This window comes from Equus quagga, chromosome 15, assembly GCF_021613505.1.
Source record: "Equus quagga isolate Etosha38 chromosome 15, UCLA_HA_Equagga_1.0, whole genome shotgun sequence".
In the NCBI taxonomy this organism is placed as follows: domain Eukaryota; kingdom Metazoa; phylum Chordata; class Mammalia; order Perissodactyla; family Equidae; genus Equus; species Equus quagga.
Window position 1 is genome coordinate 82,507,447 of NC_060281.1, and position 12,618 is coordinate 82,520,064.

The 12,618-nt window shown below is 43.0% G+C and overlaps 1 protein-coding gene across 4 annotated transcripts in view; it reads left to right on the forward strand.

Annotated features, from left to right (window-relative positions):
• The window catches only part of SGSM1 (small G protein signaling modulator 1), an 85,887-nt gene that overhangs the window by 69,865 nt on the left and 3,404 nt on the right, over positions 1-12,618 (forward strand). For 3 of the 4 annotated variants that reach the window (XM_046640620.1, XM_046640622.1, XM_046640621.1), the window contains 5 exons: positions 1,584-1,708; positions 3,877-3,959; positions 8,346-8,455; positions 9,814-9,910; positions 11,005-11,172. In XM_046640620.1, the coding sequence (XP_046496576.1) occupies positions 1,584-1,708; positions 3,877-3,959; positions 8,346-8,455; positions 9,814-9,910; positions 11,005-11,172 (583 nt within the window). Of the gene's footprint in view, positions 1-1,583; positions 1,709-3,876; positions 3,960-4,050; positions 4,235-8,345; positions 8,456-9,813; positions 9,911-11,004; positions 11,173-12,618 lie in introns of those variants that run through there. The other variant, XM_046640623.1, reaches the window with a different exon arrangement.

Below are 12,618 nucleotides of genomic sequence, written 5' to 3' on the forward strand. Positions count from 1 at the left end.
CCCCCCCCCCCCCCCCCCCCCCCCCCCCCCCCCCCCCAAGGCCCCCCAGTGCGTAGTTGTACATTCTAGTTGTAGGTTGTCTGGTTGTGCTGTGTGACTGTCAAGAAAAACTTACAAGGCATCATCAATTCTTTATTCAAATATTGCTACTTCCTGATTTTTTCTCTCCTTCTGTAGCTCTGATTAAAAGTGTGTTAGATCTTTCCACACTGTCCTCCACATACATTACTTCTCTTTCATTTTGTCATCTCTTTGTCCCTCTGCACCGGATTCTGGATAGTTTCTTCAGATCTCTTTTCAATTCTCTAATTCTCTCTTTGGTTGTGTCTAATTTTCTGTGACAGGTCTCTAGTAAGTTCTCTATAGATTTTTTTTAAAGTTTTATTTGGCTTTTCTTCAAATTGGTTATAAAATGATCCCTTGATTATTTTATGGTCTCTTGCTCTCTACTCTATTTTTAATCTCTTTTTTTATTTCTTTAAAAATATTGAACATAACTTATTTTACATCCCATTCCTGATCATTCTATTACCTGAAGCCCTCATGGATCTGATTCTGCTGTCTGGTGTTTATCCCCTCATGGTACCTTCTTTCTCTGAGTGTTTTGTGATTTTTGAACAGGAGCTCATATTTCTTGGAACTTTATCTGTTGCATTATTTGAGGCCTAAGTGGAAGGCAGCTTCCTCAAAGAGATTTTCTTTTGCTTCTTCCTGGTACCCAGGAGCATAACCAACCTGAGATCACTTTAAAATAAATTCTCTGCTCTTTCTCTGACCACCTAGGGAGTAAGAATTTGGGTTATCAACTTGCATAAGTTATAAATGTGATTTGAGGCTGGTAATTATCCAGAGAGATATCTTTTGCACTTAATTCAGCACCCATATTCAAGACAGGAAGTTGTCCTAGAGGCCTAGGATGTTAGTCATTTTTCTAGTCTTCCCTTACTGGGCGTGTGGCTCTTTGGGGTCCTGCCTTAATGTAGGAAAGTCTCTTATTAGACTCCTTACCTGGGAGGGGGGCAGCAAAACCATGAAATCCAAGCTTAAATTTTCCCTATTTGGCAGCTTCCTTCAAGGCAGAAGACAGCTTTGGTTTTTGTTTTTTTTTTCCTTTCTGGGTTAAGTTTTGGCCTTTAAATGTTCCTTATTTTCTTGTGCCATCAAACAACCATTTCATCAGGCTTGGTGGGTCACGGCATCCAGCATGTTGCCAGCATTGCACTTCTGCTCAGTCCTTCCATTCTTCTTGTCCAGTTTCCCGCAGAGAAGGGTGCGTTCCAGCTACAGTTTTAACTCTCTTAGTTTCTTCATCTGTAAAATGAGGATAATAATTCTCTGCACCTCATAGGGTTGTCTTATTCTATAAAAGGAAAAAATAAAAAGAATTTTCATCATATAAAGTGAAAGAGGCTTTCTCAGAAAACAACGACGACAATATTAAACACCCAACTGGTTCAGGTAGAGGATGTTCTTTTCAGTGACGACAGGAGAGGGTTAGGAGAAGGAGAGAGAATTTCTGGAACACAGCCTCTGGGAGGAGTTGGGGTGTAACGGTTCTTTCCTGCCCTCCTGGGGCCCCGCAGCCGGAGCTGCTGGACCTGTACACGGTGAACCTGCACCGCATCGAGAAGGACGTGCAGAGATGCGACCGCAACTACTGGTACTTCACGCCCACCAACCTGGAGAAGCTGCGCAACATCATGTGCAGGTGGCTGGGGCGGGGGTGGGGGGGGATGGATACGAGGGGATTGGTGGGGACGGCAGAGGTGGGGGCTACAGGGAGCCCAGCTGGAACCACAGCCTCTGCAGCTGACACCATGCCTACTTTGAATCTTATTCCAGCCCACCCTGATAAGAATATAACAATCATAGTAACGGTAATAGTAGAGAGCATTTATTAGGCACTTACTGCATACCGGGCACTATCCCGAGCCCTTTGCTAACATCATTCCACTTAGTCTTCACAACAACCCTATGAAGTAAGTATCATCCCCCTTTCATAGGTGAGGAAATGGAGGCTCAGAGGGGAGCGGGAATCATACCCACACCATTCGGGCTCTAGAATCTGTGCCTTATTTCTTTAAGCCAAGATCTGGGGCCACTTACTACTTTTTCTTAAATACTAAATATTTTATTTCTTAAAATATGGTAGTAACCCATGCTTATTAAAAACCTAAATCAGAGGGCCAGGCCAGTGGCATGGTGGTGAAGTTCATACACTCCGCTTCAGTGGCCTGGGCTTCACAGGTTCCAATCCCAAGTATGGACCTCTACACCACTCATCAAGCCATGCTGTGGTGGCATCCTACATGTAAAGTAGTGGAAGATGGGCACGGATGTTAGCTCAGGGCCAATCTTCCTAAAGAAAAAAAAAATGAAATCAACCAAGGAAATCAGAAATTCATAAGGTATAAAGAGAAACTTTTCCTTCCATATCCAGTCATCAATGCCACTCACCCAGAAGAAGTAACTACTGGTAGCAACTTAATGAATATCCTCCCAAGCCATATATATGAGATATATATAATAACATAATAGATATATAATATATATTGCATAATATAATGTGAATGCACAGGTTTTAATATTTTTTTAAATTTTTACCTGTGTGGGATTACACTATGAACTATTTTTCTAAAACGTGCTTTTTACACTCAACAATGCATCCTGGACTTCCTTCCATGCCACTCTAACTCAGGTTCGCAAACTATTAGTACCGCCCATGGACCAAATCCAGATCAGCACCTGTTTTTGTAAATAAAGTTTTATTAGAACTCAGCCATGTCCGTTTGTTTGCATATCATCCACTATTGATTCTGCAGAGTTCAGTAGTTGAGACAGAGAACATGTGGCCTGCAAAGCTGAAAATAATTATCATCTGCACCTCTCAGAAAAGGTTGCCCAGCTCCTACTCCTTAGGAAGCACTTAGCTATTCCGTCTCACAGCGTCCCAAGCAATCTCTATCTCTTAAAATTCAATCTAGGAGATACAAATACGATTAACTTTAATATAGTGTGGTACATTAAAATGACACAGTGCTAGGGGAGAAGGAAGGATAGACTGACTTTTGCCTGGTTATGGCATCAGGAGAAATCTTGGAAGGCCTCACAGAGGTGGTGACCTTCAAGATGGACTTTGGCAAAATTAGGAGACACTGAAGAAACCATTTGGCGTACAGTTTAGGAGCGCACACCCTGGGGTGAGGCTGCCTGGGTTCAAATCCTGCCTCTGCCATTTGTTATTAGGTATATGACTTTATGCATATCACATTGCTCTCTGTGCCTCAGTCTCCTCATCTGTGAAATGGGATAATACTAGTGCCTTTTTCATATGATTATTTTGAGAATTAAACGACACATTGCATGTCTAGTAGGCTGAGCATAGAGTAAATGCTCAGTAAATATTGGTTATTATTAATAAGGGGCAGATGGGAATTCCAGAAGAGGGACCTGCTAGGACAAAAGCACAGGGTGTGCGTGTTGCTTTATTTGTGCAAAGGTAAATACTTCAGCGTGCTGGAGAGGACAAAGTACTGGGAAGTGACGGGTGAGGCTGTGGAGATGGATTGGGAGGAGGCTGTGAATGCCTTTTAACCCCCATTAAGGAGTTTGAACATTGTCCCGTCACACAGTGGGGAGCCCGTGAAGGTTTTTGAACATGCAGTGGCCTCCTTGAGCTGGACTTGAGGAAGGTCATCCGGTGGCTGAGCATAGGATGTTTGAAGAGTGAGACTGGGGAGGAGGATGCAGGCAGGAGGTTGAGGGAGTGGCCCAGGGGAGGCATGGAGGAGCAAACCAGGGTGGAGGGAAAGGAGGAGTGGGTTGGAGAGACAGGTTGTGGGTGCCATCACTGGACCCTTTGTGTCTCTCTCTTAGCTACATCTGGCAGCACATTGAGATTGGCTATGTCCAAGGAATGTGTGACCTCCTGGCTCCACTGCTGGTCATTTTGGATGATGGTGAGTGTGTCCTCCCCACCCCAGGGCTGGGGGTGCAGTCTCCTTCTTACTGCAGAGGAGGGGGGATTAACCTTACTTTGTGATTCCACAGAATGGGTCAGTGCAGGTGCTCAGAAGACCTGTCTGTGAACACATCAAGGTCATAGTGAAATAAAAAGTCTTCTGGTTCCATGTTGGCCAACACCTATATCCAGGTGTCCACCACCCATCCAGGCATTTGCTAGCCACTGATTATACAAACATGAATGAGAACAAAGAAAAACTCAGACCCACATGGCTTCACTGGTGAATTCTCCCAAACACATAAAGAAGAATTAACACCAATTCTTCACAAACTCTTCCACAAAGAGAACAAGAGGGAACACTTCCCAACTCACTCTATGAGGCCAGTCATTATGTGAAGACCCGTTGGTACCGTGATAGCAATACGAGACAAAGACATCATATGAAAAGAAAACCATAGACCAGCATCCTTTATGAATATAAAGGTAAAAATCCTCAACAAAATACTAGCAAACTGAATCCAGCAACGTATAAAAGGGATTATATACCATGACCAAATGGGATTTATCCCAGGAATGCAAGGCTGGCTCAATGTATGAAAATCAGCCAATGTAATTCATCACATTAATAGAATAAAGGCCAGAAACCACGTGATCATCTCAGTTGACAAAGAAATGGCATTTGACAAAATTCAACACCCTTTCATGATAAAAACACTCAACAAACTACGAATAGAAGGAAACTTCCTCCACATGATAAAAGGCAGCTATGAAAAACCTACAGCTAGTTCATACTCAATGGTGAAAGACTGAATGCTTTCCCCCTAAGTCCAGAAATAAGACAAGGTTCTAGCCAGGGAACTTAGGGAAGAAAAAGAAATAGAAGACATCCCGATTGGAAGGGAAGTAAAACCACCCCTATTTGCAGATGATGCTATCTTGCCTATAGGAAATCCTAAGGAATCAAAACAATATATTAGAACTAATAAACAAGTTCAGCAAGGTTGCAGGGTACAAGATCTATGTACAAAAGTCATTGTATTTCTACACAATTGCAATGAGCGATCCAAAGATGAAATTAGGAGAGCAATTCTATTGACAGTAGCATCTAAAAGAAGAATATACTTATGAACAAATTTAACTCAAGAAGTGCAAGACTTGTACTCCAAAAGCTATGAAACATCATTGAAAGAAATTAAAGATCTAAGTAAATGGAAAGCTCTCATGTTCATGGATCAGAGGACGTGGTGTTGTTAAGAGAGCAATGCTCTCCAAATTGCCATAGATTCCATGCCATACCTATCAGAATCCCAGCTGCCTTTTATTTTTTTTCAGAAGTGGACACGCTGACCCTAAAATTTCTACCAAAATTCAAGGGACCAAGAATAGCCAAATCAATTTTGAAAAAGCGGAAATGTTTAAAGGGCACACTCTTCCCAATTTCAAAACCTACTACAGAGTTACACTAATCAAGACATGGTACTTCCATAAGTATAGACATGGAGATCAATGGAATAGAATTGAGAGTCCAGAAATAAGCCCTTACATTTGTGGTCAATTGACTTAGACAACGTGCCAAGACATTTCAACTCAGGAAAGAATAGTCTTTTCAACATATGATACTGAAACCAGATATCCACATATAAAAGATCAAAGTTGGGCTCCTACTTCATCCTATATACAAAAATATTAACTCAAAATGGGTCATAGACCTAAATGTAAGAGCCAAAACTATAAAATTATTAGAAAAAAAGTAGGCATATCTTTGTAACCTTGGGTTAGGCAATGGTTTCTTAGATGTGACATTAAAAGCATAAATTGACAAAATGAAAAATAGATAAATCAGGCTTCATCAAAATTAAAACCTTTCGTGCTTCAAAAGACACCAACAAGAAAATAAGGAAAGTCCAAAGAATGGAAGAAGATATTTGCAAATCACATATATAATAAGGGACTTGTATCCAAAATATATAAAGAACTCCCACAACTCAACAATAAAAAGATAAATGACCCAATTAAAAATGGGCAAAGGGTTTGACTAGACACTTCTCAATACAACAGAAGATATACAGGTGGCCAATAAGCACATTAAAAGATGCTCAACATCTTTAGTCATTAGGGAAATGCAAATCCAAACCACAGTGAGATCCCACTTCACATCCACTAAGATGGCTAGAATCAAAACATCAGAAAATAACAAGTGTTAGTGAGGATGTGGAGAAATTGGAGCCCTCATACATTGCTAGTGGGATTGTAAAATGGTTCGGCCACTTTGGAGCACGGTTTGGCAGTTCCTCGTAATGTTGAACATGCGGTCACCATAGGACACAGCAATTCCATTCATAGGTATATTCCCAAGAGAAATGAAAACATATATGAATACACATGCTCGTACACGACTGTTCTTAACAGCATTATTCATAATAGACAAAAAGTGGAAACAACCCAATGTCCATCAACAGGTGAATGCATAAAAAAATGTGGTAGATCCATACAATGGAATATTATTTTGCAAAAAAAAAATGATCTGATATGGCTACAGTGTGGATGAACCTTGAAAACACGATGCTAAGTGAAGGAAGCCAGACACAAAAGACCACATATTATATCCTTCCATTTAAATGAAATGTCCAGAATAGGTAACTCTATAGAGACAGAAAGTAGACTAGTGGTTGACAGGGCCTGGGGTGGGGAGGGAAATGGGTAATGACTGCCGATATATATGGGGGTTTCTTTTGGGGGTGATGAGAATGTTCTGAAATAAGACAATGATTGTTGCACAACTGTGAATACACTAAAATCACTGAGTTGTACATTTAAAAGGATGAATTTTATTCTTTGTGAATCTCAATAAGCCTGTTAACAAATGAAGAGCATGACTCCCTACTCTTTGGACCCAACTGTGCATAATGACTTCCTTCCCAAAAGTTCCGAATAGAAGGGTGTGGGAGGAGAGAGAAAGTATACGGTGGAGAAACCTCATGAACACAGCCTCGGCCAGGTGACCAGGGTCAACATCAACAACCGTCAGTCATGGTGGTGGTGTCTACTCTTGATCCAATGTGATTAGAATGGCACGTTACCCATGTGGTCTTTCTCCCAGTAACCCACAATCCCAGTCTTATCATGAGAAAAACATCAGACAGATTCCAAGAGTGAGGCATCCTGTAGAACACCTGATGAGTACTCTTCAAAACTGTCACAGTCATCAAAAACAAAGGAAGTCTGAGAAACCGTCATAGCCAAGAGGAGCCTAAGGAGACATGACAACTGTGTGCAATGTGTTATCCTGGATCGGTTCTTGGAACAGAAAGGGGACATTAGGGACCGGCCTGGCGGCGCAGCGGTTAAGTCCGCATGTTCCTCTTTGGCAGCCCAGGGTTTGCTGGTTCGGATCCCGGGTACGGAAATGGCACCGCTTGGCAAGCCATGCTGTGGCAGGCGTCCCACATGTAAAGTAGAGGAAGATGGGCACAAATGTTAGCTCAGGGCCAATCTTCCTCAGCAAAAAGGAGGATTGGCAGCAGATGTTAGCTCGGAGCTAATCTTCCTCAAAAAAAAGAGGGGAGACATTAGATAAAAAGTATGGACTTTAGTTAATAATGTATCATCAGTGGGTCATTAATTAAAATAACTGCACCATACTAATGGAAGATGTTAGTAAGAGGGCAAACTGGGTGTGGGGTATGTGGAAACTCTCTCTACTCTTCTTCCCAATTTTTCTGTAAATCTAAATTGTTATAAAAACACAAAAATCTCAGAAAAAAAAAAAGAGTGAGATCCTACTGTGCCTTGGGAAACCTTCCAGTCTTGTGTAGCATTCCCCAAAGTTACCAAGTATTAAGAGAAAAAAAAAGTACCATTTTCACATAGACACTTGGTTAAACAATATGAAGCAGGTTTCTTTATTGCCTTTATTTTCTTAACATATGTAGAGACTTTCTAAGCAGCATTTCCCAAAGCTGTTTGGCCCTTTCTTTGCATAATCCTGTAAGCGCCCTTCCAGTGTTGACAATCGCTGTTCTAATACAGTGGTTCCCAGACCTGAGAGTTTCATGAACCAGTAGAATTTCAAAAAGAAAAAAAAATTGGGGGCCAACAAAACATTGTCAACTTTTTATTATAGCAAGTAGTGATCTTTGAGAAAGAGCATCTGCTGTCACCATCATTTTCTATAAGAACGGATATTTCAGCCCCTCCAAGGTGGGAAATATGTGATTAATTTGACTGGAGAGCATTCCTTGAAGTGGAATACACTGGTGCCTTATTGTCCTTATGTTTCTCCTTTGGCTGTGGCCTGAGCTCGGGGCCTTAGCCCATCACCTTGGGACCTCAGGTTCCTTGGGCAATGGCAGAGTTGACTGCTTCTGTGCTCTTTCCCCAGAGGCCCTCGCCTTCAGCTGCTTCACAGAGCTCATGAAGAGGATGAACCAGAACTTCCCCCATGGAGGCGCCATGGACACGCACTTTGCCAACATGAGGTCACTCATCCAGGTATGACGCAGTCCTATTCAATAACATAACTTAATCCAACTCAGCCCAACGGACCTCACATCAATGTCATAGCCAAACCTAGTTTAACACAACTCAGTAACTCAATCCTACTTAACTCAATTCTGTTCAACTCAACTCAGCCCTGCTAAGATGAGCTCAAAAACTCAATTCAACTCAATCTCTGAATTGAAGTAAAAACTCAATTCAGCCCAAATGCTGAATTGAAGTTAAAAACTCAATTCAGCTCAAACTTAACTCAACAACTCAAATCATCTGCACTAGATCCATTCTCCCTGAGCATTTATTTGGTCCAGGCACTGTGACTAGAACAGTGAACAAGACCTGGCCCTCACCCTTAAAAGGATGTTTGATTGTATTGGTCCTTTGCCTCAAAGTAATGTTTGCATTGATTCCTCAGGCACACACCTTTGTGAGATATAATTCACATACTGTAAAGTTCACCCTTTTAAAATGTACAATTCAGTGGTCTTTAGAATATTCAGAGTTGTGAAACCATCATAGCTATCTGATTTTGGAACATTTTCATCACCCCGAAAAGAAACTCCATTCCCATTAACGTCACTCCCTCTCCCCAGCCACTGGCAACCACTAATCTACTTTCTGTCTCTATAGATTTGCCTATTCTGGACATTTCGTATAAATGAAATCATACAATATGTGGCATTTTGTGTCTGACTTCTTTCATTTAGCATGTTTTCAGTGTTCATCCGTGTTGTAGCTGTATCACTATTTTGCTCCTTTTTATGGCTGAATAATTTTCCATCGCATGGCTGTACCACATTTTGGTTATCCATTCATCCATGGCTGATGATGGACTTTTGGATTCTTTCTACTTTTTGGCGATTATAAATCATGCTGCTGTGCACATTTATGTACAAGTTTTTATGTGGACATGTTCTCATTTCTTTTTAGGGATATCCTAGGAGTGGAATTGCACCTGCACCATTTTACATTCCCACCAACAACCTATGAGGATTCCAATTTTTTACATCCTCGCCAACGCTTCTGTTGTCGATCGTTTTTATTATAGCCATCCTAGTGGGTGTGAAGTGGTCTCTCACTATGGTTTTGATTTGCACTACCCTAATGATTAGTGACACTGAGCCTCCCTCATGTGCTTATTGGCCATTTGCGTATCTTCTTTGGAGAAAAGACTGGGTTGGGTTGAGCTGGGTTGATTTCCACTTCAAATCCCTTGCCCATTTTTTAACTCCACCTGCTTGTTAAGGGCTATGCATACGGTGTCTGGTATGGGCATGCCCTGTCCCTTATTCAGCTGTCCCCTCTGGTCTGGCCTTTCCCAGGAAGCTGACGCCTGCCTCTCCTCCCCTTGACAGATCCTGGACTCGGAGCTCTTTGAGCTGATGCATCAGAATGGGGACTACACTCACTTCTACTTCTGCTACCGCTGGTTCCTGCTGGATTTCAAGCGAGGTACAGACTTCCAACTGGGGCCTTGTTCCCAGACTCTTTGCAGCTGAAGCTCAGGGGAAAAGATACCCTGCAGGTGAGGCTGGGGGGTGTTGGAGCAAAGCCGGCAGAAGAGGATGGCACCCATTATTGAATTCTCACTATCAGTTCACCTCCGTTATCTTGCAACGACACTACGCAGTAGGTATTGTTACAATCCCCATTTTACGGATGAGAAAACTAAGGCTGAGAAGAATGAAATTCAGAGCTAGGAATAGTAGAGCCAGGATCCCAGCCCCCTTTATGTCCTAAGCCCAGTTCCCTTCCATTCTCTTAGGCTGCTTATCAGAGACCAAGAACTGAGAAGCCCGTGGAGCATGTTTCACACGTCACTTAGAAATGATGTGTAACACATTACATTGCTATTGTGCAAATTTGAGGAGACGCTAATTATAAGAATATCTAACACGTATGGAAGTGTTTGTTAAGTACCAGGCACTGTGCTGAGCTATTTCTGTGTATTGTCCCTTTAGTCCTTTACTACTATCGGCATTACCCTACTTACAGATGAGGAAATGGAGAGGCTTATGGAGGGAAAGTAACTAGCCCAGGGTCACCTTGCTAGCAAGTGATGGACCTGGATTCAGACTGAGTTTATTGGACGTAGGAAGCCTTGCCATTGACCATTGCTCCATTCTATCTCTTTACTAGATCCAGAGGGAGCAACCAGCTCTGCTGTGTGCAGGGGGCAAGGGAAACACCCCCCGGGTGCTAAAGGAGATGGAGGTGCAGGAATAGAGGGGGACATTGGTTAAGAAGCAGGGCGGGGGCAGGGCAGTGTAAACCAAGCCTGCACACACTCAGTTCCTCCACTTGTGAAGAGTGTCAGAGCTGGAAACTTACAAGCCACCTGTTTTGCGTATCTTATTCTACAGATGGGAAGACTGAGGTCTGATGGTGGAGTGGCAGAGTCCAGGTCTCCCCCTGGCCTCAGCTCTGTCCACTGCACCCGGACAGAAGCTCAGCGCACAGCTGGCCTGGGGTTTTCCCAGAGGGAGGGCGGCACCGCTAGCTCTGTGGCTGACCCTCCCTATGCTTGTGTGTTGGTGTCTCGGCAGAACTCATCTATGATGACGTCTTCTCCGTCTGGGAGACCATCTGGGCCGCCAAACACGTCTCGTCCGCCCACTATGTCTTGTTCATCGCGCTGGCTCTGGTGGAGGTCTACCGAGACATCATCTTGGAGAACAACATGGATTTCACAGACATCATCAAGTTCTTCAATGGTACCCACATACCAGGATCTCATCTCAGGGGTCCTTCCTGGGGCCAAGGGAGGGATAGAGAGTCTCTGAGATTGATGCGCAGCGAGGGGGATGCAGGGGTTTCTGCACTCTTCTTGTGGCTATTTCCAAATGGATGCATTGACATCTTGTAATGCTGAGGATGTGTTTTTCTCAGGGATCTGGCAGGAGGAGCCTGGGTGTTGAAATCAAGCTCAGGGTCAGACCCTGGCTCTGCCACTAAGCAGCTGTGCCCACAGACAAGTCACTTCCCCTCTCTCTGAACACCATCCTCATCTGTGAAATGGGGTAACGGTGTCTGCTTCCAAGGGTTGATGTGCATAGGAAAAGCAGACACAGGAAGGCAATTGAAGTGGCATGAAAAAGGCACAGCCTTTAAAATCAGACAGATGTGGATTCTGATCCCAGTTCTGCCACTCAGAAGCTGTGTGATCTTGGGCAAGTGACTTCACGTCTCTGGGCTTCAGATTCCTTGGGGATTAAATGTTGCTAACAACAGCACCCACACAGAGATGTTGGGAGGGTTAAATGAGATAACATGAACCAAACCCATCACGTGGTACCCGGCCCATTTGAAGGATCCCATAGCTGGAAACTATTGCTACTGTTATTGCTATTTAAAAAGTTTTAAAAACTAAAGAAGGTTTTGGGGAAAAGCAAAAGAAGAAAAAAGCCACCTGTGACCTCACCCTATTTTAAATTAAAAATAATTTTTTCCATCCAATCTTTTCCACATTCGTGTATATTTTTATGTTGTTACCATCATAGCATCCAGCTGTATTTAGAGTTTTTTTCCAACCTTATATTTTAAAAACTGTCTTCCATATAATCATTTTTTAAGACTACAGAACATGCCTCAAGTGTCTATCCCTAACTTCCTGAACCATCCCCTATCAGTGGGCATCTAAGTGTAGAGGTTCTCAAACTGTTTCAGTTCATGGCACCCCAGGTGTCTGTAAAATTTTCATGGCATCCCAGGCCAAAAGGTCCATTCAGTAAGTAGCTAGGTCCAACCACTTAATAAGTATTTATATCTTAACAATTGAGTTAAATAGCAAATTTGCCTGCTATTTAATCTCAAAACCAATTTACTCGAGAATAGCCAAAAGAATTGCAATTTGGGATGTGCAAGCTGTGGCACACCGTAGGCAAATCCGGAAAACAAAGCAGGGGAGCTGCTTTTATAGGAAAAAGGGGGAGTGGGCGGGGCTGTTCCAGAGGAAAATCCATTGGGGGAAAGTAGCAGTTCAGGGCGGCAATGCTTCTCATTGGCTGGGCTGTGACCTTTCTCATTGGCTGAGCTGCAGCATTTCTCATTGGCTGAGCTGTGGCATTTCTCATTGGCTGAGCTGTGGCGTTTCTCATTGGGGGAGCTGTGGCCTTTCTCATTGGCTGAGCTGTGGCGTTTCTCATTGGCTGAGCAGTGGC